Source organism: Lithobates pipiens, unplaced genomic scaffold (assembly GCF_037356315.1).
Source record: "Lithobates pipiens isolate NorthernLeopardFrog02 unplaced genomic scaffold, aLitPip1_a1.2 Scaffold_3, whole genome shotgun sequence".
NCBI classification, from domain to species: Eukaryota; Metazoa; Chordata; class Amphibia; order Anura; family Ranidae; genus Lithobates; species Lithobates pipiens.
Genome location: NW_027507790.1, coordinates 300,389 through 327,424, shown reverse-complemented (window position 1 = coordinate 327,424; position 27,036 = coordinate 300,389). Strand labels below are relative to the sequence as shown.

Below are 27,036 nucleotides of genomic sequence, written 5' to 3'. Positions count from 1 at the left end.
ATAAAAAGTTTACTTTAACAGTGCATTACTGTGAAAGGGCTCTTTGCGCGGGGTTTGATTTACTAAAGGCAAATAGGCTATTCACTTTTCAAGGGAACTTTCCCTTAACCTAGTTAATGAGATGAAGCTCTGCTGACTTACACTATTCAAATATATCTGTGGTGGATTGCTTATCGGAGGGCGTTTGACAAGTGGCGAGGAGGCAACCAATCGCCTACTCACTCTCTGATTTAACCCTCAGAATATTGACCCACTGTGCTGCAACCACTTGCAAGGTGGTTGTGGCCCCATTCACTTGAATGGATCAAGTTCAGCAGCAATACCATGTTAAAAAGTGAAATGCCATTTGAGTTTTTCAGCAGCTGTGAAGCATAGCTTTGCAGCATGTGTGCAGCATTGAGCTGCTGCATGATATAGTTTAGGTGGGCAGTTGGGGGGAAATAAAACCACAACCCAACCACCTGTTTTCACCACCCCTACCCCAGACGTATGTGTGAACAAGCCCTTATAGATTCAGAACCTTTCTAGTATGGACTCCTTTATCTAGTATGCTACAACTAGAATTCTTAAATAATAATTGTATGACTGTATTACATTTACTTACTCCACAATACACAAAATAAACACTCTAGTCTCTACTTTTCCTTTTTATGTGTAGTCAATTCGTCTGTTACGCAGTCAGATTTGTGTATAAACTTAACAACTAATTGTTACTAAATTGGCTTCATATCTGATTACTATTAGTTATTGTTCTTTTTAGACAGAAATGAAACTCATTAACACCTCTTAGAGAAGTCGTGAATGGCCATGGCAGAAACTGTAGAGTTTGCTTTCCACTTACCACTGTCTGTATTAGACAATACACCTGTAATATGTAGATTGGAGCCATCAAGAACATCATGCTTCACAATGGTAGAACTTTGTCAATTATACTGCAGCAGGTGATGGATAATGCCAATTAGTTAATTCGGGGGATTCTGTGATATAGATTGTGGCATCATGCTTACCTCAGTATGTTAAAGGGGTAGGGCCAGACAGGTGCATTGTTTTGTCCATAGAATATAAGGCTTGGATAATGGAAAGATTCTCAGTGATGACTACACTGAGACTGGAGAAGTGCCTTCTCCAGTGTGAAGATTTCTGACTAGGATAGGGAAGGAGATAGCTGAGACCCTGCTAAGTCTATTCTTTGTTTTTTTTTTTGTATATCTTCCTCATCATAAGGAGAAACAGAACACATCTATACATCTTCTGAGAAGCAAGAACATCTACATATTTTCAGGTAAACTTAATTTTACTACTTATAGACAATAATCATAAACTTTCTGTGATTCAAGTACCATCTTTACTGTTAAAAAAAAATAATTTAGTATTTTATGTTAGTGAATTTAACAGCTTTTTAATGTCAAGCCATTGACATTTTAATCATATAACGAAATGTAAGCTGATATAATTGTATTATATAATATACAAGATAATATTTTACATATGAGATTAATATCCTCTGCCATAAATGGGCTTTTCTGTAATTGTTTAATTTGTACTGAAATATCCAAAATATACCGGTACTTAAAAAATAATGCATAATGCACACAGCTTAAAATAGTTGCTGTAGAAGAAATGGTTATATAGTCATTTTTAATGGATTATGCTTTTAACGTGAAAATACTCTCTAAATTGAATTGAATTGAATAGGTTTCTGAATCCTCTTGATAACTGCTTCCCAATGAGAGATTCAGTTCCATTGTTGTTCATATTTTAACATAAAAGGCCTCTCTTAGGTTTCATGTGGATTTATGTGGTCAAGTATGGAAAGGTTAAATCCTCTATAAAGTTGATTGTGGTCACCAGGAGAAACAGAGAGGTAAAACCCTTAGTGGGCATACAGACAGCAAAAACCTCTTAACAAAGAGTCCAACCCTTCCCCACTCCATTCACAACTAAAGAAAAAAAGATTTTTCTTTACATACGCTTTAATATTTTTATCACTACCATTTTTTATTTATGTAGCATTATTTTAACTATAAAGATAATTTGCACATCGTTTGAACTGCATAATCTTTACAACTGATACTCAATTTTTTGAGTGTCATTAATGCTGATTTATCAACTTTTAGTGATATTGTTATTATTTTGTTTTGCTTTCTATGCAATATATTTATATTATATTTCTTTAACACTTTTTAACTAACTAGTGCCATACGCATCTACAGAGTTGATAAACAGATAGTTACTTAAACTGTATTATCTTATTTAGGTTTTACCTTTTCACTTATATCAGCCATATTTCATTTGTATATTAGAGCATTGCCCCATGTCCAGCTTTACCTTAATCCAATCTTTACCACCATATATTAATGTAGAATATATTTATTCATTCTATATAATATATTTCTGTTCAGTGGAACTACACTACTTATACAAAATTGAAAATATAAATATTCAAAAACTATTATTTGGAAGAAATGTAAAAAATTATTGAAGTTTATTAGAGACAAAAAAGTAAAACACAAGGTAACCGATACACGTAAAACTAACCGGAGCTTAGTTACACAGACAAATTCCTGTGTCATCCCATTGACAAAGCAAGTCATCTGTCCCTAATCTGTAAAGTACACAGACACAATCACCAAGTGTTGAAGCAGCTGAAAAGCATTTGTACATGTAATATATATATATTTACCCATTCATGAGGGTTAACATGTTTTAGAGTATTTTAAGGTGTGAGAAGTAAATAGGAGCTAAACTTTAATTTCACTTTGGTTTTGAAAACTGTCTCTTAAGGTGTATTGCTGTGTTTTCTCTAATAGATACTACCAGCCACAGGTTCAACAGATCATCTGTCTAGAGTTAATGGATTGCAGAGAAGACACTCCACTCTCCATCGGAAGGTTCACCATAGAGAAAGCATATATGGCTAGCCGCTGTAAGAGCTGGACTCCAAATGACAATCCCCATGATCATGTTCATGTCACTATGAATGAAATGAAAATTAATAACACAAAAAAGTGTACATGTTTACCAAATATGTCAAACAAAGTAGCCCTTTCTGGCAAATCCGAGAGTTTAGAGTCCCTGGAGTGTTCATCTGGCAGTGATGAGCTTTCCTCTGGATATACCTCCACCACTGATGGTCTGGCTTTGGATGTTCCAGAAGAACATGTACAAGAAGCTCTAGAACATCTTAACCAATCAATTGAAGCTTTTAATACAGGACTACAGATGATTCCTTGTTCCAAAGATAACCCAGAACCAGAAGGAACCAGCACCCCTAAAGAGCCAGGGAATTCTTTGGCAGCTGGAATCAGCCTCAGTCCTGCAAATTTGCCTTTGTGTAGTAAAATGGTTTCTAGAAGGCAATTGGCATACAATACATTAGATGCCACACCCAGACATGAGTTCTATGTAAATTCAGTAGCACCTGGAAGACTGAGGAGAAACCGTCCATCCTTGGATATTCTAAGAAATGCCATAATAGTAAGTACAACACAGTTCAAAATAATACTTCAGCTTTTTTCCCCTGACAATATTATATATGCAAATAATATTCATGCTAACTAATATCCATTCCAAACCTTATCTTACAGGATGAGCAGATAATGTATCCAATCCCTCTGGATCAAGATTTAGAAAACTGTGACAAAGACAAGAATGACCAAAAAGAGGAGCCAAATGAACAGAAAAAGAAAAGCAGATTCCCATTTTTTTCTATGGCTAGGAAGAAAAAAGAACCCCAAGGTCCTGTTCGGTTTGGCTGGATAAAAGGTGTCATGGTAAGTATTGTCTTTAAACTATCTTTAGTTAGTATTTCTGAACAATGCTATTTTTACACTATGTGGCATATACTAAAATCAAAATACAATCATTACTTAATGCTATTCTTATTCGATATTCTCTCACCAGATCCGATGTATGTTAAATATTTGGGGAGTCATCTTATACTTGAGGTTACCATGGATCACAGCCCAGGCTGGAATAGGTATGGATAACACTTCATAATTAAACATAATGCTAGCAAAATGCTTAATATTTGGTCTAATATATAGATTAAGTTATATTTACTGAACTATTAGGGTGGCAATATAGGGTTATTTGTTTATTAAAAATCTCTAGATTTTTATTATGTACTTTGTATTCTTCTACTTAAAGTAAAAGGTAAAATGTGGGTTAACAGATGTCTGCTGCTAAAATAATGCTTGAAATGATGACTGCAAATTCTATGTCCCACATAAAGTTTAATGACTCCACCCAAACCATACAAGTGCAATTGCAAATCCAGTTCAGTGTTGTTTTCACTAACTGGACAGATGAAATCTGATATTTTAGATTTTCTAGTGAACAATTATGTATATCAGTAATGTAATCGTTTGGGGGAAGAAATGATAGGCGTTGTCTGCATGTGAAACAGTGGAGGTGCAAGAGCAGTGGTCTCTCCATATAAAAACATGAGGCTGTAAAAGAGAACACCAACCAAACTCTTTTTTTAACATTTGAAAACCCCTTTATTGTATTATATTGATGCTTTTATCATATTTGTTTCAAATAGTGTTACCACTAGTAATCTTTGTAACAATTACTTGGGGATCTGAAGAAATAAATAATTTGCAATATTATTTTGTATTGTTTTAGGACTCACTTGGGTGATTATTTTAATGTCTGTGCTGGTGACATCTATCACAGGCTTGTCCATTTCGGCCATTTCCACAAATGGAAAAGTAAAGTCAGGTAGGTCAAGCACTACAAGGAAAAATAAATGTCCTATTATTTAAGATATACTATTATTATTATTATTATTATTATACAGGATTTATATAGCGCCAACATATACTATGGTCTAATAATGGCCTATCCACTGTGCCATATGTTTAACATTCTCTCCCCCATCATTTAAACATAGAAAAATGTCAACCAAGGAATATCAAAGGGGAATAAACAAAGACTATTGAAAATCTATTTGTAAATGTTAATGTAACACAATTAAAGTCTAATAGCAGCAACAATATATTGCTATGCAAACAGAAATGTAAAGGGGTGTTTAATTAAAACGTGATATATAAGCTGTTTGGTAATGGTTCTTATATGTCCAGAGGACACTAAGAGAGAGATCTGTCTCTGTCCACCTAAGAGTTTGTTCCTTGCCAACCTCAACCTGTTGCATTATAGTCTACATAACATAATACAAATTAGGAATCAAACAAGAAGGAAAGACCCCCATTCTAATAAATGCAGTAGGTGGACAGACCTCAGAACTCAAGTGTAAACATATCACCACTATATTCCCCAAAAGCTTAAATTGCATGTTTAAACAGCACTTTTTCATTGTTGGATAAAATAGGGAAGGATGAAAATCAAGATTTTTTGTGCTGGCCATTTCCATACTAGATCCACCCTTTCTTATTGCTCTGATGGCATTTTTTTCACAGAGGCAGAAAGTAAATCCAACTTTTTAGAGCTGCACAGAACAAGAAGTGAGGGTAAACATTCTGATGGACAATATTGTTGTGGCAGCAACTGTCCAAAAAGAGAATTCCCTTAACTTTGTGTAAAATGTCCTCCTCCAGTTGCATCTTAGGGACAGGAAGGAAATGGAATTCAGCAAAAAAATAAAATGACAATTTTAAGACAACCCCATTGAAAACATGAAACAAAGTTTTGGCTATGCATATATTTTAGGGAGTCATTAGGAGATTTAATCTCTCAACGTCTGCCAATAATTAAAATATCAATTTTGGGTAGTCTCGTCAGTTACAAATAATATGATTTGTTTGTGTGCGTATAATTAGGTTATTAATTTCATACAATAATTAGTTTACGAGAAAACATTAAGGTGTGAACTATCATTATTTCTTCTGCAGACCATTATACCCCAGAATGTAAAAAATGTTTTTTATTTATTTGTAGGTGGAACCTATTTTCTCATCTCTCGAAGCCTTGGCCCAGAACTAGGAGGCTCCATTGGACTCATCTTTGCCTTTGCTAATGCAGTTGCAGTTGCCATGCATACAGTAGGATTTGCAGAAACTGTTCGGGACCTCCTCATAGTAAGTGTAACCTATGCGATAAACATCAATCATTTAGTTTGAGTTTAACTACTTCAGTACCGGACACCTTCACCCCTTTCCAGCCCAGGCCATTTTTTCAGCTGTTAGTGCTGTCAAACTTTGAATAACAATTACTCACTCATGCAACACTGTACCCAAATAACATTTTTATAATAGAGATAGATAGATAGAGCTTTCCTTTGGTGGAAATTATTCACCAATGGGCTTGTATTTTAGACCAATATTTTATATGCTACACAGGTCTGTATAATTGTCTAATCATGAACTTGTTATTTTATTTAATTCTACTTTTTTCTGAATTAGGAATATAATGCTGTAATTATTGACCCAGTCAATGACATCAGGATTATTGGAGTTATAACTGTGACAGTTCTTCTCTTCATATCATTAGCTGGAATGGAATGGGAGGCAAAGGTATATTTAAAAACATATGCTCTCTTTAATTGTTAACCTGATTTTGGGACAATCAATTCAATTAAATATATATATATATTTTTTTTTTTGTAAAGGCACAGGTAATATTCTTTATCGTCATCATGATATCATTTGTAAGCTATCTGGTGGGCACAATCATACCGCCTAGTGAAGAAAAACAATCCAGGGGTATCTTCAGCTACCATGGTGAGTATTTGTTAGTAACATCTACTTACAAAAAATTCCCCAGGATGCATGTTACTATAAAACCTTATTAGGTCAAATAATGCACAAATGGGACATAGATCAAACTAAGCATTTGTTTTTATCCACTCTAATATTAACATTACAAATATGAATAATGCATGCTTCCTTGTGCATGGTGGCCTAAGAATAGAGGTTAGAAAAGCTGCAAATAGTTCCTTTGCTGCTGTGAAGCCCATAGCTTGTTTCTTTGCTTATGCCCAGTAAAAATTCAATGGGTCACATGCAGACAAGCAGGGACTAAATTGGTTCAATGTGTTTTTTCTCTTCTGGACAGGTATGTCCAATTTCCCTCTAGTGAAGGGAATTGTAAATTGCGTGCCTCTAGACTGGTGCTGCCGCCAGTCATAGGACAGGGGTGAAAAGCATATGTATTACTAGTAAAAATATACATACCATAACAGGGGGGGTCTTCAGAGTTGTGTGGATTCACAAGTAAAATATTGCCATGTTAAGGAGATAAGGAAATAAGGCTCTTGGTTCTAGGTTATTTGGAACACCACAAGAACTTTGATTGGTGATTCAACTACTACAAATGTTATTGCCCTGTTATTTCTTTCATATTACAGCTCTGCCATTACATTAGTCAACCATGTTTCTGTTTAATCACAGGATCAATCTTCTTGGAAAACATTGTTCCTAACTGGAGAGGGGAAACTGGAACATTCTTTGGCATGTTTTCCATCTTCTTCCCATCTGCTACCGGAATCTTAGCAGGAGCTAATATCTCAGGAGACCTAAAGGTATAGTAACATTTCACATATATTTGATGTTGTTGACCTTACACACATTGTCCTATTGTTGACCCAATAACATTTATAACTTGAATAATTCACTACCTCCCCTATCGAAGTGTGATAGCATTTTGTTTAGTCACTATATATGCATTTTAGGACCCAGCAGTGGCCATTCCCAAAGGCACACTAATGGCCATATTCTGGACCACAATCTCCTATCTTGCGATTTCGGCTACCATAGGTGAGTTGTTTCTGGCTAATTGAAAAATTGTGATACTTTATTTCCTTTAGTCAGTTGCTTTTTAAAATCATCTCTTCTGCTATTCTTCCTCCTTGCAGGTTCTTGTGTCCTGCGTGATGCCTCTGGAAATCTGAATGATACCATCCCAATGAATGAGACAGACTGTGAAGGACTAAGCTGCCAGTTTGGTTGGAATTTTACCTCCTGTGAAGAGACAGAAAGCTGCTACTATGGACTGTCAAATCACTACCAGGTATGTAAATATCTCTGTTGTAACTGTTGTAACTAGGGTTTTGGGGTGGCTTCTATTACTTCATTGCCACTCACTTGTCTGCTAAAGTCCATGACCATCATACATCTAGGTTAACCTTTAAAGTTGAAAGTAGTTTACCTAATTAGATAGGTAAATGGTCGTACAGTCATTACATAAAGGAACATATGAAATGAAATGGAATAACATAAGAAGAAGGCACGAACTACAATGTGCTTGCATATAACTTATTTTTATTCCTCTTCTTCGCACTTTACATTCCATTAATTGGGAAACAATTAATATATAGGTACTTCAGCTACAGGTTGGAATTGTGGAATCCCTATACAAAGCATGTCAAAATAGGTATGAAATCTAATATAAGATAATATAAGCAGAAGCTCAGAGTGAAGAGGAAGTCTCCCAATGGCCACACGTCCATGACATCCCTGGGGTGTGTGTGTGGCAACCTCAGTTTAGACTCCAGCCAGGCCACACCCTGAATATGTTCCACTCTGCCCCTCGGAGTTTAGTTAGGACTAAGCTCCGAGGGGCAGAGTGAAACATGTTGGGTGCGTGGTCTGGCTGGCGTCCAGGCTGAGGTTGCCACACACACCCCAGGGTTGTCATGAATGTGAGCCATAGGGAGACTTCCTGTTTACTCTTGCGGGAGCCAGGACAAGCTCCCTCCCAATCCAGCACCCCCAACGGTCAAAGTTTTAGGACTTCCAACCCCTCCAATAGAGCCTTATTGCCACGCAAAGCAGGTCTTGCGTCACAGGATATAAGCAAAAGCTTCACAAGAGTAAGTGTTAAGTTTATCTTCTGTGTGGTGACTGTTCTTCTCTTATACAGGCAATGAGTATGGTGTCAGCATTCAGCCCATTGATCACAGCAGGGATTTTTGCAGCTACTCTCTCCTCAGCTCTGGCCTGCCTGGTGTCAGCCCCTAAAGTCTTCCAGGTAAGAGGATAAACTGTGCAGCTCTTGTATTTAACAGACCTTTGACAGCTGTGAAGATGTAAGTCCTACATTCTGGGCATCTAAACACATCTATCTAGTAATATACTGTAAATGGTTGCCGCAGCTTTTTTTTTTAACTAAAGCAATAGTGCACTTTGTGCAACTTCATTTTTTAATGTTTACAAGCTTATAAATATAATAAAGACGATATCTATCTGAGAATCCAAATCATTCTATGTCAGTTACAACCAAGGAGGAGGGATCCCACCTCTGACTAATTCAGCTCTATGTGTGTTGTGAATAGAGCATGGGACCAAATGACATACTAATTCCAGTATGGCAGTAAAATGACACATTATAAAGAACTCAAGTGCACCACCTGCCAGCTATAAGTTGTATAAAACAATTATTCATATGCAATATGTTGCATTAGGCTACAGCAAAGAAATCAAAATACTGTATATTGTAAATATGCACATTTATTCTTATACAATATATCAAAAATATATATAAAGACAAAATTAAGAATTATGGATCACCTACATTTTGTTGTTTTTTAAGGATCTCCTTTAAATGCTGTTTTTGAAGGATCTAATTTAATGTTTTTTATTTATCTTTACATTACTATCTTTAACATGGTTTACTTTTCTGCAGTGTCTCTGCAAAGACAGGCTGTACCCTGTTATTGGATTCTTTGGAAAGGGTTATGGGAAGAACAATGAACCTATTCGTGGCTACCTTTTGGCTTTCATCATTGCCATTGGTTTTGTCCTCATTGGTAAGTGCATTTTTACAGTCCATCCTAGAAGAGTTTATTTTTGGCCAGTTATATAACTTTACTGTGGATGTGTAAAAGACTTTGCAAATCATAACTTCTTGTTTATCATCTCTCAACAGCTGAGTTAAACACCATTGCTCCAATCATCTCAAACTTCTTCCTCTGCTCTTACGCACTCATCAACTTTAGCTGTTTCCATGCATCCATCACAAATTCACCAGGTAATGCTTTGGATTTATTAGATCTCTTTCACTAAAGGCTTTTCTCATCCGAAAAATGTTACTGTTATGGTACCATTTGCAAGCTATGGCAAATACAAAGATTTTTTGGGGTCATTGTGTTTTTTTTTCACTTATCCAAACACAGAAACCTAAACAGCTTTTCTGGATTCTACAAAAACAATAAAAAGCAATGTTGAGCAAGATAACATGGTAGCGGTTCTAAGGCTTGTTCCTAATTGGAGCATAAATAGCAATGTAATGTGGTTGCTTTAATTTAAACAATGCTGTCATCAATGGTATAGCTATAGACATATGGGTGCTGCTACATACTTGGTACCTAGACACACACCTTTACTGCCCCTACTATTTGCTCACCCTAAACCATAACGTTCATCCTTCTATTGGTTTAGGTTGTTTTCTTTTTAATTTAAGTTCCTCAGACATTCTATGCAATCTGTACACATATGGTGAACACGGGTTGTATTTGACTTATCTGAATAGCATAGTTTGGGCTATTATGTTCAACATTCATCACTGTAGCAGTATAATATAAATGCTGGATGTTTCTGGGTTCCTGCACTTTAAATCTGTTAGCAGCTTTCAGTTTTCTGACAGAATGCCTAATTCATCAAGCTAACACACCAGAATAAGGGTACATATTCTTTAAAAAATGGCAGTTACTTTCAGTTGAGTCCAGTGAGATTTGAAGATGACAATCACATTGCTAAAATGAAGGTACTAATCCTTGGGCTACAACTTTAAGCTTAATGGAGAGCTTAATGTTTCTTCAAGTGTTAAAGTAAGTCATATCTAAAATATAACTGACAGCTTTGGGATACCACACCTGTGCACTTAAAGTGTTACTGAACCCACAACAGTAAAATCAGTCTGTATATGCAGTAAAGCATGTTTGTTATACTCACTGTGGAACCTAAGGGGTTAATCCTGCACATTGTGCAAACAGGTTGTTTGATTATGTCCTCTTTGATCCTCCCCTTCTTCCACAGTCCCCAATCCATCTCCTGATAGTACAGAGCCTTGGAGACACTCTGCACATGCTCAGTTTGGTGTGTATTACTAGAGTTTTTCTTTTCTTGAGAGAGTGCATGTGATTGGCACAGGGCCAATCAGCACTGTCCAGACAGAGAGTCCGGGGTCATGCAGCCTCATAGGACAATCAGGGGAGAATACAAACTCCTCCTAAAAGCTTTAACCAGTTTTTGGCTGGACACTGATAAAAGTCACAAGACTGCTATATACTGCGATCAGAAAAGGTATTTAGCAGTTTATACTTACTAAAACAATTGCTTTTCGATGTACTGTGAGAGACTAGATATAGTGAATGGGTGACCTGGGTTTAGTAACACTTTAACATCAGCTTGTTCACTAAGCCCCTTTTATGTGATATGTTTTTTCAATATTACATTTGACATTTTCTATTCCTTTTCCCCTAGGATGGCGTCCATCTTTCAGATACTACAATAAATGGACCTCCCTTTTTGGTGCTGTAGTGTCAGTGGTTATTATGTTCCTTCTGACTTGGTGGGCTGCTCTGATTGCAGTGGGTATCATTGTAGTTCTTCTGGGATATGTTACATACAAGAAGCCAGGTGAGAATGTTAACTTTTATGTCTTGATTCCTGGACAAGCGAAGTAGAATTATAGCATTTACCAGCACTTTTTTTCAACTTATAGATGTGAACTGGGGATCCTCAGTACAGGCTGGAGCTTACAACATGGCACTGACCTACAGTGTAAGCCTCACAGGGGTGCAAGACCATGTCAAGAACTTTAGGTACCCTCATTGTAATATATCACAATTTGTAAATATGTTATTGTTTTTGCATCAATGTACTAAGCCTTGCTATATCATTTAACCTTTAGGCCACAATGTCTTGTACTCACTGGACCTCCAAACTTCCGCCCTGCACTAGTTGACTTTTCCAGCTCTGTGACAAAGAACACAAGTTTAATGATCTGTGGCAATGTTGCAACTGTGAGTACAATTTTCATTAACAATGAACATTAAGTTCAGAACACTACATTTTGACAGTAAGAAGGTTATATATGGGAGAGTTGAGACATATCAGTGGTGTGGATGGAACTTTAAATATATGTTTTCAGTATGGTTTCTTAGAAAAGATGTGTAGCTCCATTCTATAATCCCTTGGAAAATCTAAAAGGTCAAAATGTATATTTTTTAATTTATTTAATCAAAATATTGATTTGGATATTTATGGCTGTTTACCAATTTGTCCTTGATTTTTTTTCTTCCATCTTGTATAAAGTTAAATAAGTTATCTATTTATCCTCTTCAGGAAACTGATAAAGTGCCAGACTCAGAGGGACATCTGCGATGGTTGAACACCAGGAAAGTCAGATCATTCTACAGTGTCATTTGTGAAAACACTTTTCGAATTGGAGCCAAAAGTCTCATGCAGGTACAGACATGTTCCATTGCAGCACACCTCACATGTATGATAATAATACCTGGTGCTGATCAACAGTACTGTATGTGACAACAAGCATTGCCCACAATATTTCTGCCTTTTGATATAAAACACTGTACATTACTTACCACTTGATCAACACCATTTAATGAAATAACATAATTCCATAGAATGAAATTTTGTTTTAGGAAATGCAATATCATATAATGTACACTAGATGGCAGTGGAGTTCTTTGAAACAGCTTACTACAGGTAAGCCTTAATCTAGGCTTACCTGTAGGTCAAAGTTGTTTGGAAGGGTTTACTTCCATTTATTAAAGAGGAAGTAAACCCTGATGGGTTTACTTCCTCTTTTTTTCCCTGCAAAGGTAAAGCATAATGGACTACTATGCATCGCATAGTAGCTCATTATGTGTCACTTACCTGACACAGGAGCCAGCGAAGTCGCCGCTGATCCCTGTAGTCCGCCGCGTCCATCTTGCTGGTGGCATCTCGCAGCTCCGACCAATGACAGCGGAGAAGCCGCGATGACGTCACTCCCGCGCATGCGCACGGGAGTCGCGCCTCGCAGCTCCGCCGCTGTCATACGGCGAGGCCGCGATGACGTCACTCCCGCGCATGCGCACGGGAGTCGACAAATTTGGCAAATCCATTCTTGGACTTGCCGCATTTAGTGCGCATGCGCGCCGCTGTCTACGGCGCATGCGCCGTAGACAGCGGTGCCCATTTTCGGGCAAATATCTCCTAAACCATATAGGTTTAGGAGATATTACTTGGACCTACAGGTAAGCCTTAATCTAGGCTTACCTGTAGGTCAAAGTTGTTTGGAAGGGTTTACTTCCATTTATTAAAGAGGAAGTAAACCCTGATGGGTTTACTTCCTCTTTTTTTCCCTGCAAAGGTAAAGCATAATGGACTACTATGCATCGCATAGTAGCTCATTATGTGTCACTTACCTGACACAGGAGCCAGCGAAGTCGCCGCTGATCCCTGTAGTCCGCCGCGTCCATCTTGCTGGTGGCATCTCGCAGCTCCGACCAATGACAGCGGAGAAGCCGCGATGACGTCACTCCCGCGCATGCGCACGGGAGTCGCGCCTCGCAGCTCCGCCGCTGTCATACGGCGAGGCCGCGATGACGTCACTCCCGCGCATGCGCACGGGAGTCGACAAATTTGGCAAATCCATTCTTGGACTTGCCGCATTTAGTGCGCATGCGCGCCGCTGTCTACGGCGCATGCGCCGTAGACAGCGGTGCCCATTTTCGGGCAAATATCTCCTAAACCATATAGGTTTAGGAGATATTACTTGGACCTACAGGTAAGCCTTAATCTAGGCTTACCTGTAGGTCAAAGTTGTTTGGAAGGGTTTACTTCCATTTATTAAAGAGGAAGTAAACCCTGATGGGTTTACTTCCTCTTTTTTTCCCTGCAAAGGTAAAGCATAATGGACTACTATGCATCGCATAGTAGCTCATTATGTGTCACTTACCTGACACAGGAGCCAGCGAAGTCGCCGCTGATCCCTGTAGTCCGCCGCGTCCATCTTGCTGGTGGCATCTCGCAGCTCCGACCAATGACAGCGGAGAAGCCGCGATGACGTCACTCCCGCGCATGCGCACGGGAGTCGCGCCTCGCAGCTCCGCCGCTGTCATACGGCGAGGCCGCGATGACGTCACTCCCGCGCATGCGCACGGGAGTCGACAAATTTGGCAAATCCATTCTTGGACTTGCCGCATTTAGTGCGCATGCGCGCCGCTGTCTACGGCGCATGCGCCGTAGACAGCGGTGCCCATTTTCGGGCAAATATCTCCTAAACCATATAGGTTTAGGAGATATTACTTGGACCTACAGGTAAGCCTTAATCTAGGCTTACCTGTAGGTCAAAGTTGTTTGGAAGGGTTTACTTCCATTTATTAAAGAGGAAGTAAACCCTGATGGGTTTACTTCCTCTTTTTTTCCCTGCAAAGGTAAAGCATAATGGACTACTATGCATCGCATAGTAGCTCATTATGTGTCACTTACCTGACACAGGAGCCAGCGAAGTCGCCGCTGATCCCTGTAGTCCGCCGCGTCCATCTTGCTGGTGGCATCTCGCAGCTCCGACCAATGACAGCGGAGAAGCCGCGATGACGTCACTCCCGCGCATGCGCACGGGAGTCGCGCCTCGCAGCTCCGCCGCTGTCATACGGCGAGGCCGCGATGACGTCACTCCCGCGCATGCGCACGGGAGTCGACAAATTTGGCAAATCCATTCTTGGACTTGCCGCATTTAGTGCGCATGCGCGCCGCTGTCTACGGCGCATGCGCCGTAGACAGCGGTGCCCATTTTCGGGCAAATATCTCCTAAACCATATAGGTTTAGGAGATATTACTTGGACCTACAGGTAAGCCTTAATCTAGGCTTACCTGTAGGTCAAAGTTGTTTGGAAGGGTTTACTTCCATTTTAACAATAACATTATGCATTTAGAAATCATAAAAAGTTATCTAATACATAGAATCATTGAAAATATGAATATACTGTGCTCTGTCCAGTACAGATATTTGGAATCTTCCCCAACACTTCTATAAATGATGTGCAAATATTGTAACATACTAGAGATGTCTGTTGAGGACAGATTTAAAGAGATACCAAAGGAATTTTTCTTTTCCTTTTTACTAAATAAAAAAAGAGGTTATACTTACCTGCTCTGTGCAAAAATATTGTACAATTCTTATACATATCTATATATATATATATATATATATATATATATATATATATATATATATATATATGTCATGCTCAAGCAGCCATTATTTTTATCACTTTATTGACAGCTACTTCAGTTAATACCTGCTTGCATTTAACCACTTGCTTACTGGGCACTTAAACCCCCCTCAGTCCCAGAGCAATTTTCAGCTTTCAGCGCTGATGCACTTTGAATGACAATTGCGCGGTCATACAACACTGTACCCAAATGAAATTTTTATAATTTTTTTCCCACAAATAGAGCTTTCTTTTGGTGGTATTTAATTACAGCTCGGAGTTTTATTTTTTGCTAAACAAACAAAAAAAGATGCAAAAAAAAAATAAATCATGTTTAAAAGTTTGTTATAAAATTTTGCAAACGGGTCATTTTTCTCCTTCATTGAAGTGCGCTGATGAGGCGGCACTGATAGGCTGCACTGATGGGCTGCATTGGTGGGCACTGATGGGCTGCATTGGTGGGCACTGATAGGCTGCATTGGTGGGCACTGATAGGCTGCATTTGTGGGCACTGATAGGCTGCACTGGTGGGCACTGATAGGCATAGTTAAGGCGGCACAAATAGGCACAGATAAGGCAGCACCGATGGGCACAGATAAGGCGGCACTGATGGGCAAAGATGGGCACATAAGATGGCACGGATGGGTGGCACAGATGGGTGGCACGGATGGGTGGCACGGATGGGCACTGATAGGTACCACTGATAGATGGGACTGATGGGCACTGATAGGTGGCACTGATAGGTGGCTCTGATAGGTGGCACTGCTGGGCACTGATGGGCGGCACTGCTAGATGACACTGATGGGCACGGATATGTGGCACGGGTGCAGCACCTTTGTTAAGGCAGATTGTGGGCACTGCTGGGTGGCACTGTGGGCACTGCTGGGTGGCACTGCTGGGTGGCACTGTGGGCACTGCTGGGTGGCACTATGGGCACTGCTGGGTGGCACTGACGGGGGGCCCTTACTTTTTTTATTGTTGCACTGGCAGGGGGCAGGTGGGCACTGACAGAGTTGCAGGTGGGCACTAGCAGTGCTGGCCATGATCGGGACAGATGTCCCGATCACAACCGCCGGTGATCGGCTTTTTTTTTTCTCCTCGCGCTCTCAGCGCGAGGAGGAATAATAGCCGATTACCGGCTCCGTTATATCACATGATCAGCTGTCATTGGCTGACAGCTGATCACGTGATAAGGGGTTGGGATCGACCCCTTGCAAGGATCGGTGATCAGGCGAGTCTCGTAGACTCGCCGATCACAGAGCGCGCCGCGCAGGCCGCTCGTGCACGGGACTACGTCAATAGACGTAGTCCCGGAAAAGGAGATCTGCGCTGTAGCCGTCAATTGACTATAGCGCGGATCTCAAGTGGTTAAGCTTCTTCTGACCAACATCTGATCTGCTTTAGGCTGCTTCTGAGCTGCTTGCGTCTGTTTTTTCATTCCCTATTGAAATGTATGGGAAAATCAGACCCATAGATTTCTGTCAGTGCTTATGGACAGTGAGCTGTCCCTGGTTACAATGGATTACTAAGATTTGCACATCATCAATGTTCCTTGTACTTCCATAAGAAATAGGACCAGCCATTTAGTTAAAGAACTGCAGCACATTAAAGAACATATGATTAGCAATTGTAACGTTTCGTACAATTGTTACAGGTAGTGACTGTGAAAGTTACAGGTATTGATGTTGTTGTGTTACTAATCTTGTTTGTGCTGGACTGACTGAATCAGTCGCTGGTCATGGGTTGGTGGTTGTGTGGGCGGAGTAGGATGAAGTTCCTCCTGTAGGTTATGTCCAGTTTTAAGTGATGGTAATGAAATCACTTGGGGTTTGGGCTGCTGCCTTTTTGGTACAGCCTAACGGTTGTTTCCACACATAGACTTAGAATAGTATACTGCACCTGCAACCACAGCTGTCATTCTGCCCGTTTGCACTCCGATATCTTGCAAATATGTAACCGGCTTAGGAACCTTTTCTAATTGAAATAGCGTGCAGCCTTGAATAAGGGGGAGTACTTTCAGCCCGAAACACATTGGATGATGTACTTTTAGATGGTACCAATAAATACCTTTTAACCAACTTTTAAATCTCCATTTTTTGCACTCCTTCCTTCCTACTCTTTGTGTTACTAATAGAATTCTTTACCTATGCAGGTTTCTGGTCTGGGTCGTTTAAAGCCAAACACTTTGGTGCTGGGTTACAAGAGTAACTGGCAAACGGTGCCAGGGCAGTGCTTGGAGGAATACGTCGGGGTCATTCAGTAAGTTTTCTTTCAAAAGCTAAATAATAATTAGGCACTATACTTTAATTTTCCTCTTCTATTTTTTTTTTTCTATTAAATAACGACATACAGCATTATCTTCTTATAACAGAAGGTATTTACACCACTTCCAGCACAAAACCCCAAAACAAAAAGCTCAGTCTCTGTTTGTGGGTCGGTGGCCAAAGTCATGTAACGTATTCCTTTTGCCCCATTTAGCCATCAGTGCTTTCCTTTATAGGAATGCAATGCTTTATCTCACTATATTTTTTTTGGTTCTTTTGGTGTGGCTGGCATTACAAACATGCTTTTTTTGTCCTTGTTTTCTACTGCTATGCAAAAAAAATAGCTTTGCAGTTCTAGTCATTTACTGTTACTTTAACGCGTTAGTGTCTTAAAGGGACTATGTACTTCCAGCAAGAAAACCAATGCTATCCTTTTTTTTTTCAGTGATGCATTTGACTCTCAGTATGGTGTATGTGTTCTGCGCTTAAGGGATGGGCTGGATGTGTCAGAAAAAATGCAGGGACAATGTAAGTGTAACGGTACAATATATTTCACTAAATATATTTGCTACTAAGAAATATATCTGGATACAAAAGTATACCACCAAGCAAACATGCAAATTCATGTTTAGATTTTACTGAAAATATATGCACATTATTGTTACTACAGAGTTTGTTATCAATATGTAAAATCGGAAGAAGCTACAATCTGTCAAACGGATTTTTAAATAAGAGCATATCAATTTTAATTGTAGCACAATTAATCTTGGCTGAAATCTTACCTGACCTTGGCTTGGTATCAAGATATCCCCAAATTTCTCCCTTCTTATTAAGTGATTAAACAGTACTGACTGGCATATTCAAGGTGTTGGAAATCTTTTATATCCTTTTCCATCTTTGTAAAGTTTCATTACCTTGTTACGCAGGTCTTTTGACTGTTCTTTTCTACTTCCTCATGGCTCAGTGTCTACTAATTATGATTTAAAAAGCCACAAATGTGGGAAATTAACCTTATATTGCCATTTTAACCTGTGTGTGCCACCTTCTCTGTCTGTACCAGGGCCACACATTCCAGGTTATGTAAACTTTTTATCAGGGCCATTTGGGTGATTTCTGTTATCATTATGATTTAAAAAGGATTAAAAAAAACGATGTGATAATAACTGGCTTCATGTGATTGCTATCCTTAAATAAAAGACAGTTTTTTGGCATAATCATTCATATTTTCAATATTAATGCCAAAATTTCACAATTTCTGCCAGGGTATGCAAACGTTTGAGCACAACTGTACATTTATCAAAAACGGAGCACATGTATATTCCCACCTATCAGCTTCTAGGTTTAATTTTCAAAGCTTAAAGTGAAACTAAAGTTCAGTTTTCACAAACAGTGTGTGGGAAGGTTTTTATTTCAAAAGAGACATGTAATGTCTCAGCTTACATTGGCAGGATGGTCCCTGTGTGCTGTCAAAAGAGCTAACTCATCAAAATCTTCAATTATGTCACTTCTGGTTTATCTCCAGCAACAGTAATTGCAGATTTTGATAATCTGCCTGTTTACACAGAACACAGCCACCATATACTCTACAGTAGACAATATAATGAGTGGGCTGCCTCTAAGGAAGCTACAACTTTCTACTACTTAGCCGTTGTATCAAAACAGCCAACTCGTCATAAACTGCAGTGTATACGCTGGCTGTGTTCTGTGAAAAGAGGAATGTCGTCTAAATTTGCAATTACTGTTGCTGGAGATAAACTTGGAGTGGGACATAATTGATGATTTTGACAAGTTGGCTCCTTTGACAAAACACCGGTAATGTAAGCTGAGACATTGCATGTCTCCTTTAAAATAAAAACCTTCCCGCTCACTGTTTGTGAAAGCGGAACTTTGGTGAGGAGAAGATGCCAGCACCAGCGTGGGAAATGGACTGTTGAAGGAAAGATAAGTTTATCTCCACTTTAACGGAATAAGCTGAAGATAGGAGCTGACTGGTTGTCATGCACAGCTGCTCCACTTTTTGTCTGCCCAGAGGTGAAAAAAACTACAGCATAGAAATTTGTTGGTACCTATACAGCTGATTATTGGACACCATCTAGCTCAGTGATGGCAAACCTTGGCACCCCAGATGTTTTGGAACTACATTTCCCATGATGCTCGCCTACACTGCAGAGTGCATAAGCATCATGGGAAATGTAGTTCCAAAACTTCTGGGGTTCCAAGGTTCGCCACCACTGATCTAGATGTTTTCTTATCTTTTGTCATATTGGACTAAAGTTCTACATACAGACAACTGATACTGACATACTGTCTGAGCGAGGGGATCCATCATTGAAATACCAGGGAGTGGGAATTTTAACCTAACAGCACAGTACATGTAGAACACCCTGATTATGATAGTTAAGTGCCACAGAACTGTGAAGTTTGTGGGCACTGAAGTTGTGTGTCCACAGATGGTGATAATGCACAGTGAATATGTGTGGTATGGTAGAGGTGCAGGGGCGTCGGTGACACCAAGGGTTTCAGAGCCTTCTTCTGGAATGAATTATACTCGTAATCCAAGGTACAACTGTAGTTTAAAAGGTGTATGATGGGCAATAACGTGCATGACTGAGCAGTTGATACTATAAATATATCATTTTAAATTATTTATTTTACCCACAGATAACATGGCTTTCCAGGACTCAGATAATGAGGCAGTATCTGATAAGGAAGCAGAAAAAGGTTAGAATTTTGTAATTACACCATCTAAAACACACTGAGGATTTTGAGATTGACCCACACAATCAAGTAACAGATGGATATAGCAGCCAATCACGTTACATGTTTCATTATCTCATTATAAGCTAGTCAATTCCTGTTCAATTCTGAGCTAAACGCATGACAAGGGCAAGAGAACTTTTTTCATTTTCATAAACCGATCGAACCCTGTATTTCTAACACAATAAAAATGATATGATAAAATTATAGTAAAATTATAACTTGCCATGATATAGTGTTTCTGATATTATGTTGTTGAAATTAAGCCATCGCCGTATGCTGTTTTTTTTTTTCCAGAGCCCCCTTGCATGGTGCCAGAGAACTGGAATCAAACAAATACAGAATTCCAGGGTTGTAAGGGAAAGAAAAGCATCCACATATACTGGCTGTACGATGATGGAGGTAAGCAGATGACTGTATACTCATGACCTAATAACTCTGTTCTCATAATAAGAAGCAATTGAATGCATTTGCTATAGCAAATTATCCTATTTGGTCAAGCAATAATTCGGCCATTCCTGTGGAAACCAAATATAGGGTTTGTAGCAGGTCCATTTTTTTAATTTTTTCGGTTATACATCCTATATTGTTAAAAAAAAAAACTCCAACAGATGGAGCTGCTTGTCTAGAATGTTGGACAGACAAACTAAGTCACTCCACAATTTATAAATTCACCCTGCTTCATAGAAAATAGAAAATAAATAGATTTGTGTGTGCTAACAGGGCCGAATCTTGTGTTAATGCATGGACAACAAAACACTTCAAACTCAACTTAAAACTCAACTTTAGTTTGCCAAAACGTAGTGCTGTGAGCCCTTCAATTGTTTTAAACTAACCAAGTAGTGTTTTTCCCCTGAAGGTCTCACCCTGCTTATCCCATACTTGCTGACTCGTAGAAAGCGTTGGGGCCAGTGTAAAGTACGAGTCTACATTAGAGGAACCCAGGAGAATGCGGAAGAAGAAAGAAAAGAGTGAGTTATAGATAATAGTCATCATTTTAGCCAAATATTACACGCATCAACCCTATGAACACAACACAGTTTTATGCTCTATAAAATATCTCCTTCCTATCTTACTTTATAGAATGCAGACTCTCCTAAACAAGTTCAGGCTGGGATTCCATGATGTTATTGTGCTGACCGACATAGGCCAAAAACCGCATCCCAAAAAGTAAGTTCTGGAACTTGTGATGTTAGTTGATGTTTTAAAGTGGTGCTCCACCCAAAAGGAGAAGCTCCACTTATTTGCTTCCCCCCCTCCGCCCCTGCTTCCACATTTGACACCTTTCGGGGGAGAGCAGGTAGCTGGTTTTGACAGTGTTCCGGTCACTTTGCTTCATCTGGAAGTTCAGCCACCCTCCTCCTACCCCCCCCCCCCCGCTGCCAAGCCATTCACAAAGCGCAGAGCACTTCGCACATGCACAGTAGGGAACCAGCTGTGAAGCCTCAAGGCTTCACTGCAAGTTCCCTTACCCGAAATGGCAGCACCTAAGACCACATTGAAAAATCGACTCCGGTGAAGACACTGCTGGCATCGTGGACAGCTAAAGTGTCCTAATAATAAAAGTCAGCAGCTACAGTATATGTAGCTGCTGACTTTTATTTTTTTTTCTGAAGGAGCCTGGAGCTTCGCTTTAAGCCTCTTGTATGACAGGAAGGCTGCTCATGAAGACTGATCCCAATCCAAGTTAGCCTCCTTGTACTAAAACTGTGTAAACAAATGATCAGATTTAGTTATGTATAAAGCTCTTTATTAAAGTATGCAAGTCAATGTGTTGCATTAGGATAGTCACATTTGTGTTTCCCCAATAATCAATGTTATGTGTTATGTCAACAGTAAAAACATTACTGGGTCTGTTAAAATTAAATTCCAGGTATGGCTATTTTTACATAGCTACATTGGGCCAGCTTGGACAAATGTGACAATGCATATACCATACTTGTATATGATCCCGATGGAAGATGGAAACCACCACTACTCCAGACATACTGCATTTTTCTACATTGCACATCACACCAGCAGTGTGGTGTGAACAGGGCACCTAGAGAACAATTTTTTTGTATGTGCCTTAGTGACAGCTTACGTTTGCCCAGAGTGGAAAAACACCAGTCACCGCACATAGTGTGAATGAGCCTTTAATATTCAAAACCCAACAACGATGTGTTAGCAGGACTACGTTGTGTACCTTTCTCATCTGCAACCATAAAAATTGATTTGCTAGCTGTGTTTTCTGATTTTGTATCAAGCCTAGATTACCCCAGACACCCAACCAGTTTAATGGGGATAACTGTCATTAGACATGGAGTGGTGAGGATAGAGAGTAGCAAATTGTTCTGGGTTTCATACATGAATCAAGCAGCTGATGAAAATAACCATTTGTGGCAAAATAGAACAAATTTCAGAAATGGATTCAAGGCAGGTTTATGATTATTTCAGATGGAATACATACTGTTTAAAGAGCACTATAACCTATAAAGTGATATTTCTTCTATTTTCACAGCATGCAGTTGTTTGAAGAGCTAGTTGCTCCATACTGTATTGAGGAGCAAAGAGCGGAGGACTTGCAGATACCACCATGGGGAATACGTAAAATGGACCTTATACACTTTGCATCTAAGGTAAAATGATTCAATGTTACCAGGTTTTCTGTAGGCCATGGTCATGTCTAACAGATTCCTGAAATCAAATTTCTCGTCTTCTCTTTTCTTTCACTTTATGACATATGAAACAGACATAAAATAAAAGGAGCTTCACTTTATATTAGATAATTTTTCCTTAGTCAAACAGGTCTGTAAAATAGAAAATATACATGGATGCTTGCTGAGGTGCACAATAATTAAATGGTTCCGACAAACATATTGTTCACTGGCAATGACTTTGAATAAGTTTAAATGCTGAGCATATTTTAGGGGTTTGTAACACGTTTATAGGCCAAATTGTAAAGTTCAAGCTGATTTCCATGATCTTCTAGACAAGTCCTTCTTTGTAATTACAGCCAAGATGATGGTGAAGGGTGACGATATAATGTGTATATGTGAAGCTAACTAAACATGATTTAATTTTTGTGATGGACCCATCAGCTCCCTCTAGGTATCTTAAAGGGAACTAGCACTGAGACAAAAATACCGGTGCGCCCATTACTGACCCCATTTTAAGAATACTAGTTGCCTAGCTGTCTCTGGCTTCAGTACACGCTGAGTCAATAACCAGGAACAAGCATGAAGTTCAGAGAGGCCAGATCTGTATGCTTGTGCCAGGATAGTGACTCAAAGTGTTGAAGTTAAAGTAGGACTATAGGCAAAACTTTTTTTTTTTTTGGATAGAGCAGGGGAGATTTCCCTTCATTTCCTGGTCAGCAATGGCAGTCTTCATACTCAATGTCCTTAGACAGAAATACAGCAAGTTAGATTTAAACTGCAGATCTGCACAACTGTTCTAGTATAGCAACTAATCAAAATGAGTCGGGCACCTAGCAATTTTGGAACCTGAGATCACTATATTTATTTTGGTAAGAAATGAATAGCCACATCCCACTGTCTGGAGAATATTGTACAAAAGATCAGCTACAATCAGAATGACCTTAAAGTGTATTATCCAGGCAGAACTTTTTGTTTTTTTTCGTTTTATATGGTGTGGGGAGGGGTTAGACCTCTGTCAAGTTTTAATCGCGGTGTTATGGATAGATAACTACTCTGCCCCATATCTATTGTCACTAAAAGAGAAAGTCGGGAGGAAAACAAAAGGTTGTTGGATATTTTCCAATGGGGACGACTAAAAGGGGACACCCCCCCCGTTAAAAGAATTCCTCTAACTTCCTGTCACCTCTCGGACAGGTCATGAAGGTAAATTTCTCACAGGAACACAAATAGCAAAAGAAATGCATTGGCAGGGGTCAAAGGTTTTGGCTATCGATAAACTTTAATTAGAGCAGTTGAAGATTAATATCAACTGCATGGCTTTATTATTTCTTATCTTCATCTTTGTATGTCTTTTTCTCAGACTGAACGATATGTGAGAGTAAATGAGATCCTCCAGGAGAACTCCCAAGATGCTGCTCTTATTACAATGTAAGTACTCTATTGGTACCAAATGTATGCCGCTAATATAAATACTTAATCTAAAATGGTATGCCTATTAAAATAACTTTGCTATGCCAGTATTATACTCATGCACGGAATGACAAAGATCAAACAAAATTTTTTAAACAGGTAATATAATGCCTGGGATTCTGACATTCTGCCAAATAACAAACAAAAAAAACACTGAATTTTAGACAAGCCATAAACAAGATTTTCCACTATTTAGGCAGCACAGTATTTTTTGTTGAGGGACTTTCAACACTGAGCACAAGTTCAAAACGAACTCTTGGCACCTGCACAGTCCTCTGAACTATGCCCCTAACTGTTAAGCCTGCTTCTACCCAAGCTCTCACATTGAACCTAACCCCAATCCTTAGCCTAGGCTATTTAATTGCCCTTAAGCTTAACCTAACTATAGGGGGTTGATTGACTAAAGACAAATAGACTGTTTGCCTTGCAAACAAATTTTCACTTTGCAAGGGAATTTCCCCTCAGAAAATTTGCTCTGCAGCCTACTTACAGCTATACAGGTAAGGGGTGGCTGTAGACTAAAACAAACTTTGCAGCTTTGACCAAAGTTGAATAGGTCTAGGCCATGCAAGTACCTCCTGAAGGACATTGCTAGTTTCTGTCTTTTACTGTTCACCTCCACCTTCAAAGAAGTGAGCTCTTTCTCTGATTCAAACCGACTCACATGCACGTTCTCCCCCCTGAAGCAGTAGCTCTGAGCTCAGCGTTTGAGATCTTGTTCCTGTGATGGTGGAGGTTATCAGTAAAAGTCTGCAACAAGGCAGGATGAGATTATAAAATCTCTGAGCGTTTTTCAATCAGATATTAGCAGGTATGTAAATGGACTCCACCTATTGTAAGGGCATTATTAAATTTGGGCAAACCTGCAGTTTGCTTATGTCTAGAGTTGGGTGAACTTTGCCTTTAGAGTTTAACAGTAACCATAACAATCTAAACCCAACACTTATCTTGAAGCCTAAGCATACCACTTAACCTAAACCCAAACACAATCTGAACCCTAACATGTAATCCATTACTTAACATGAAAATAATCTCAAATCCCCTAACTTAATCTTTGAAATTAAATAACCCATACAGACTGGGTGTTTGAGCTGTCAGTGCCAAAAGATAAACAGACTTGCACTAAGCTTTTACATACGGAGATCTGAGTGGCAAAAGCTACTGGTTCATTGAAGGATGGCTCCAGCCTACAGCTCCAAAGGTCTTAACATGATACACACTTCTGTGGTTAAAGACCTTCAGGGAGTAGCTGCAGAGAAATTGAGAAGCAACAGCTCCAGGAGTCTTAGAATACTCAGAGTCTAGGGAGAGGATCAGGGTAGAGGCATAAGTAGGTGGGAGATTGTAGGTTACATAAGCTCGAGGCAAAAGATTTTAAACCCTGCACCTGGGCCCAAGTTGCTGTTTTGCCCTTTTCTACTGAGTCATAAGCATTTGAATAGTAATATGAAAGCCCTTTGACATTTTTTTTCTTATAAAAGATATCATGTGTACACATTACATATCATAACCATACATCTTCTGATTCTATTTGCAGAAGTCTTCCAATTGCCAGCAAAATGGCCTGTCCGAGTTCCCTATATATGGCATGGCTGGAGATGTTATCTCGTGACATAAGCCCTCCGGTTGTCTTCATTCGTGGTAATCAGCAGGACTCGCTCACAATATACTGCCAGTGAGCCAGATACTGTCACAGAGTAATGTAAAGGCCCCTAAATGGCTAGAGTTGATTTTAAGTAAACGAATACAAATTTCATAAAATTGTAAGTGCAACAAATAATTTGTATTCGTAAATCCTTACTTAGGTTACTGTATAACTGCAATTATCAAATGAATTTGCTTATACTAGAATTAGCTGTCTGGCTCAAACACCCAGTCTGGGAGGTTTTTGTACAGATACAACTGTATTGTACAGTATACGTTCTAATTTAAAGTCTACAAATTTATATCCATTTAAAATCTAATTCCTGACTACTAATGGTATTTAATATGATGTTTTGTTTTTTTATATGAATGGGGGAAACTACTGGAGGAGAGACAAATTAGAAGCATTGTCCATAGCACCTGGATTTTAGCTGTCATTGTATAGTAGATTTAAAATAAGGCACTCCACACCTTTTTTTATTGCTGTGGCCAACACTTATTTTCCCTTTGCTCCAGCTTATAATAGATGTCAAGAAAGAAGGGTTAGTCTGCCATTTTAATCAATATATTAAAATATAGTTAAAATTGCTTTTTTTTTTTTATTCTGCACTCTTTGTAAGCCTGTAATATATCATGTAAATAGTATGTGTTTGTAATAAATTTGCTGTCCAACTATGATGTAGTTCAAATTATTGACTTTAAAAAAAACATACCAGATGCAAAGCATGAGGCTTTTCTAATCAGCCTGCATCACAGATCATCCAGATGTCCGAGGTCGTTGACATTTATTCAAATTGCATTTTGAGGTCTCCCTAAAAATGTTGTAATATTGAAGCACGGGACTGCTTTGCTAGTCTTTTCCAGGCATAATTACTAAGTCCCTCCCCAACTAGCTGGTACCAAAAAAAAATAAAAAAAATGTAACCCAGTAGGAGATCATATGAGCATTTTGCTGTCAGCTCCTACGTCTACCAATTCTTGGATGATTCATTGGCTATCATTCGTTTTGGTTGTAAAGCCCAAGTTTACCTGACCCAAGTTAAAGTTTGAGGTCTATGGGGTCCATTCCTGTGGCATTCCATAACAAATCGCATAGTTTAGGTAATATGTCCACAGGAATATTTTTGTACCTCCG

The 27,036-nt window shown here is 39.0% G+C and overlaps 1 protein-coding gene across 1 annotated transcript; it reads left to right on the top strand.

Moving 5' to 3' along the window:
• The first annotated feature begins 2,853 nt into the window (after positions 1 to 2,853).
• Positions 2,854 to 26,496, top strand: LOC143939923 (solute carrier family 12 member 3-like). The gene is made up of 26 exons (XM_077461014.1): positions 2,854 to 3,477; positions 3,588 to 3,773; positions 3,904 to 3,979; positions 4,630 to 4,725; positions 5,902 to 6,041; positions 6,366 to 6,476; positions 6,572 to 6,683; positions 7,353 to 7,483; positions 7,634 to 7,718; positions 7,817 to 7,971; positions 8,824 to 8,931; positions 9,586 to 9,709; positions 9,829 to 9,930; positions 11,385 to 11,540; positions 11,626 to 11,725; positions 11,815 to 11,926; positions 12,249 to 12,371; positions 17,280 to 17,386; positions 17,837 to 17,919; positions 20,053 to 20,112; positions 20,446 to 20,550; positions 21,008 to 21,119; positions 21,232 to 21,318; positions 22,649 to 22,766; positions 24,148 to 24,215; positions 25,795 to 26,496. Exons 1-26 carry the CDS (start codon positions 2,854 to 2,856, stop codon positions 25,934 to 25,936), a joined length of 3,423 nt encoding a protein of 1,140 aa, XP_077317140.1. The 3' UTR covers positions 25,937 to 26,496.
• The last annotated feature ends 540 nt before the right edge of the window (positions 26,497 to 27,036 follow it).

Bases quoted from the DNA above. Each gene is read 5' to 3' on its own strand.
- LOC143939923 (XM_077461014.1), top strand. From the start codon at position 2,854: ATGGATTGCAGAGAAGACACTCCACTCTCCATCGGAAGGTTCACCATA. The intron at 6,684-7,352 runs GTGAGTATTTGT...GTTTAATCACAG, and splicing joins GGGTATCTTCAGCTACCATG to GATCAATCTTCTTGGAAAAC. The intron at 7,484-7,633 runs GTATAGTAACAT...TATGCATTTTAG, and splicing joins ATATCTCAGGAGACCTAAAG to GACCCAGCAGTGGCCATTCC.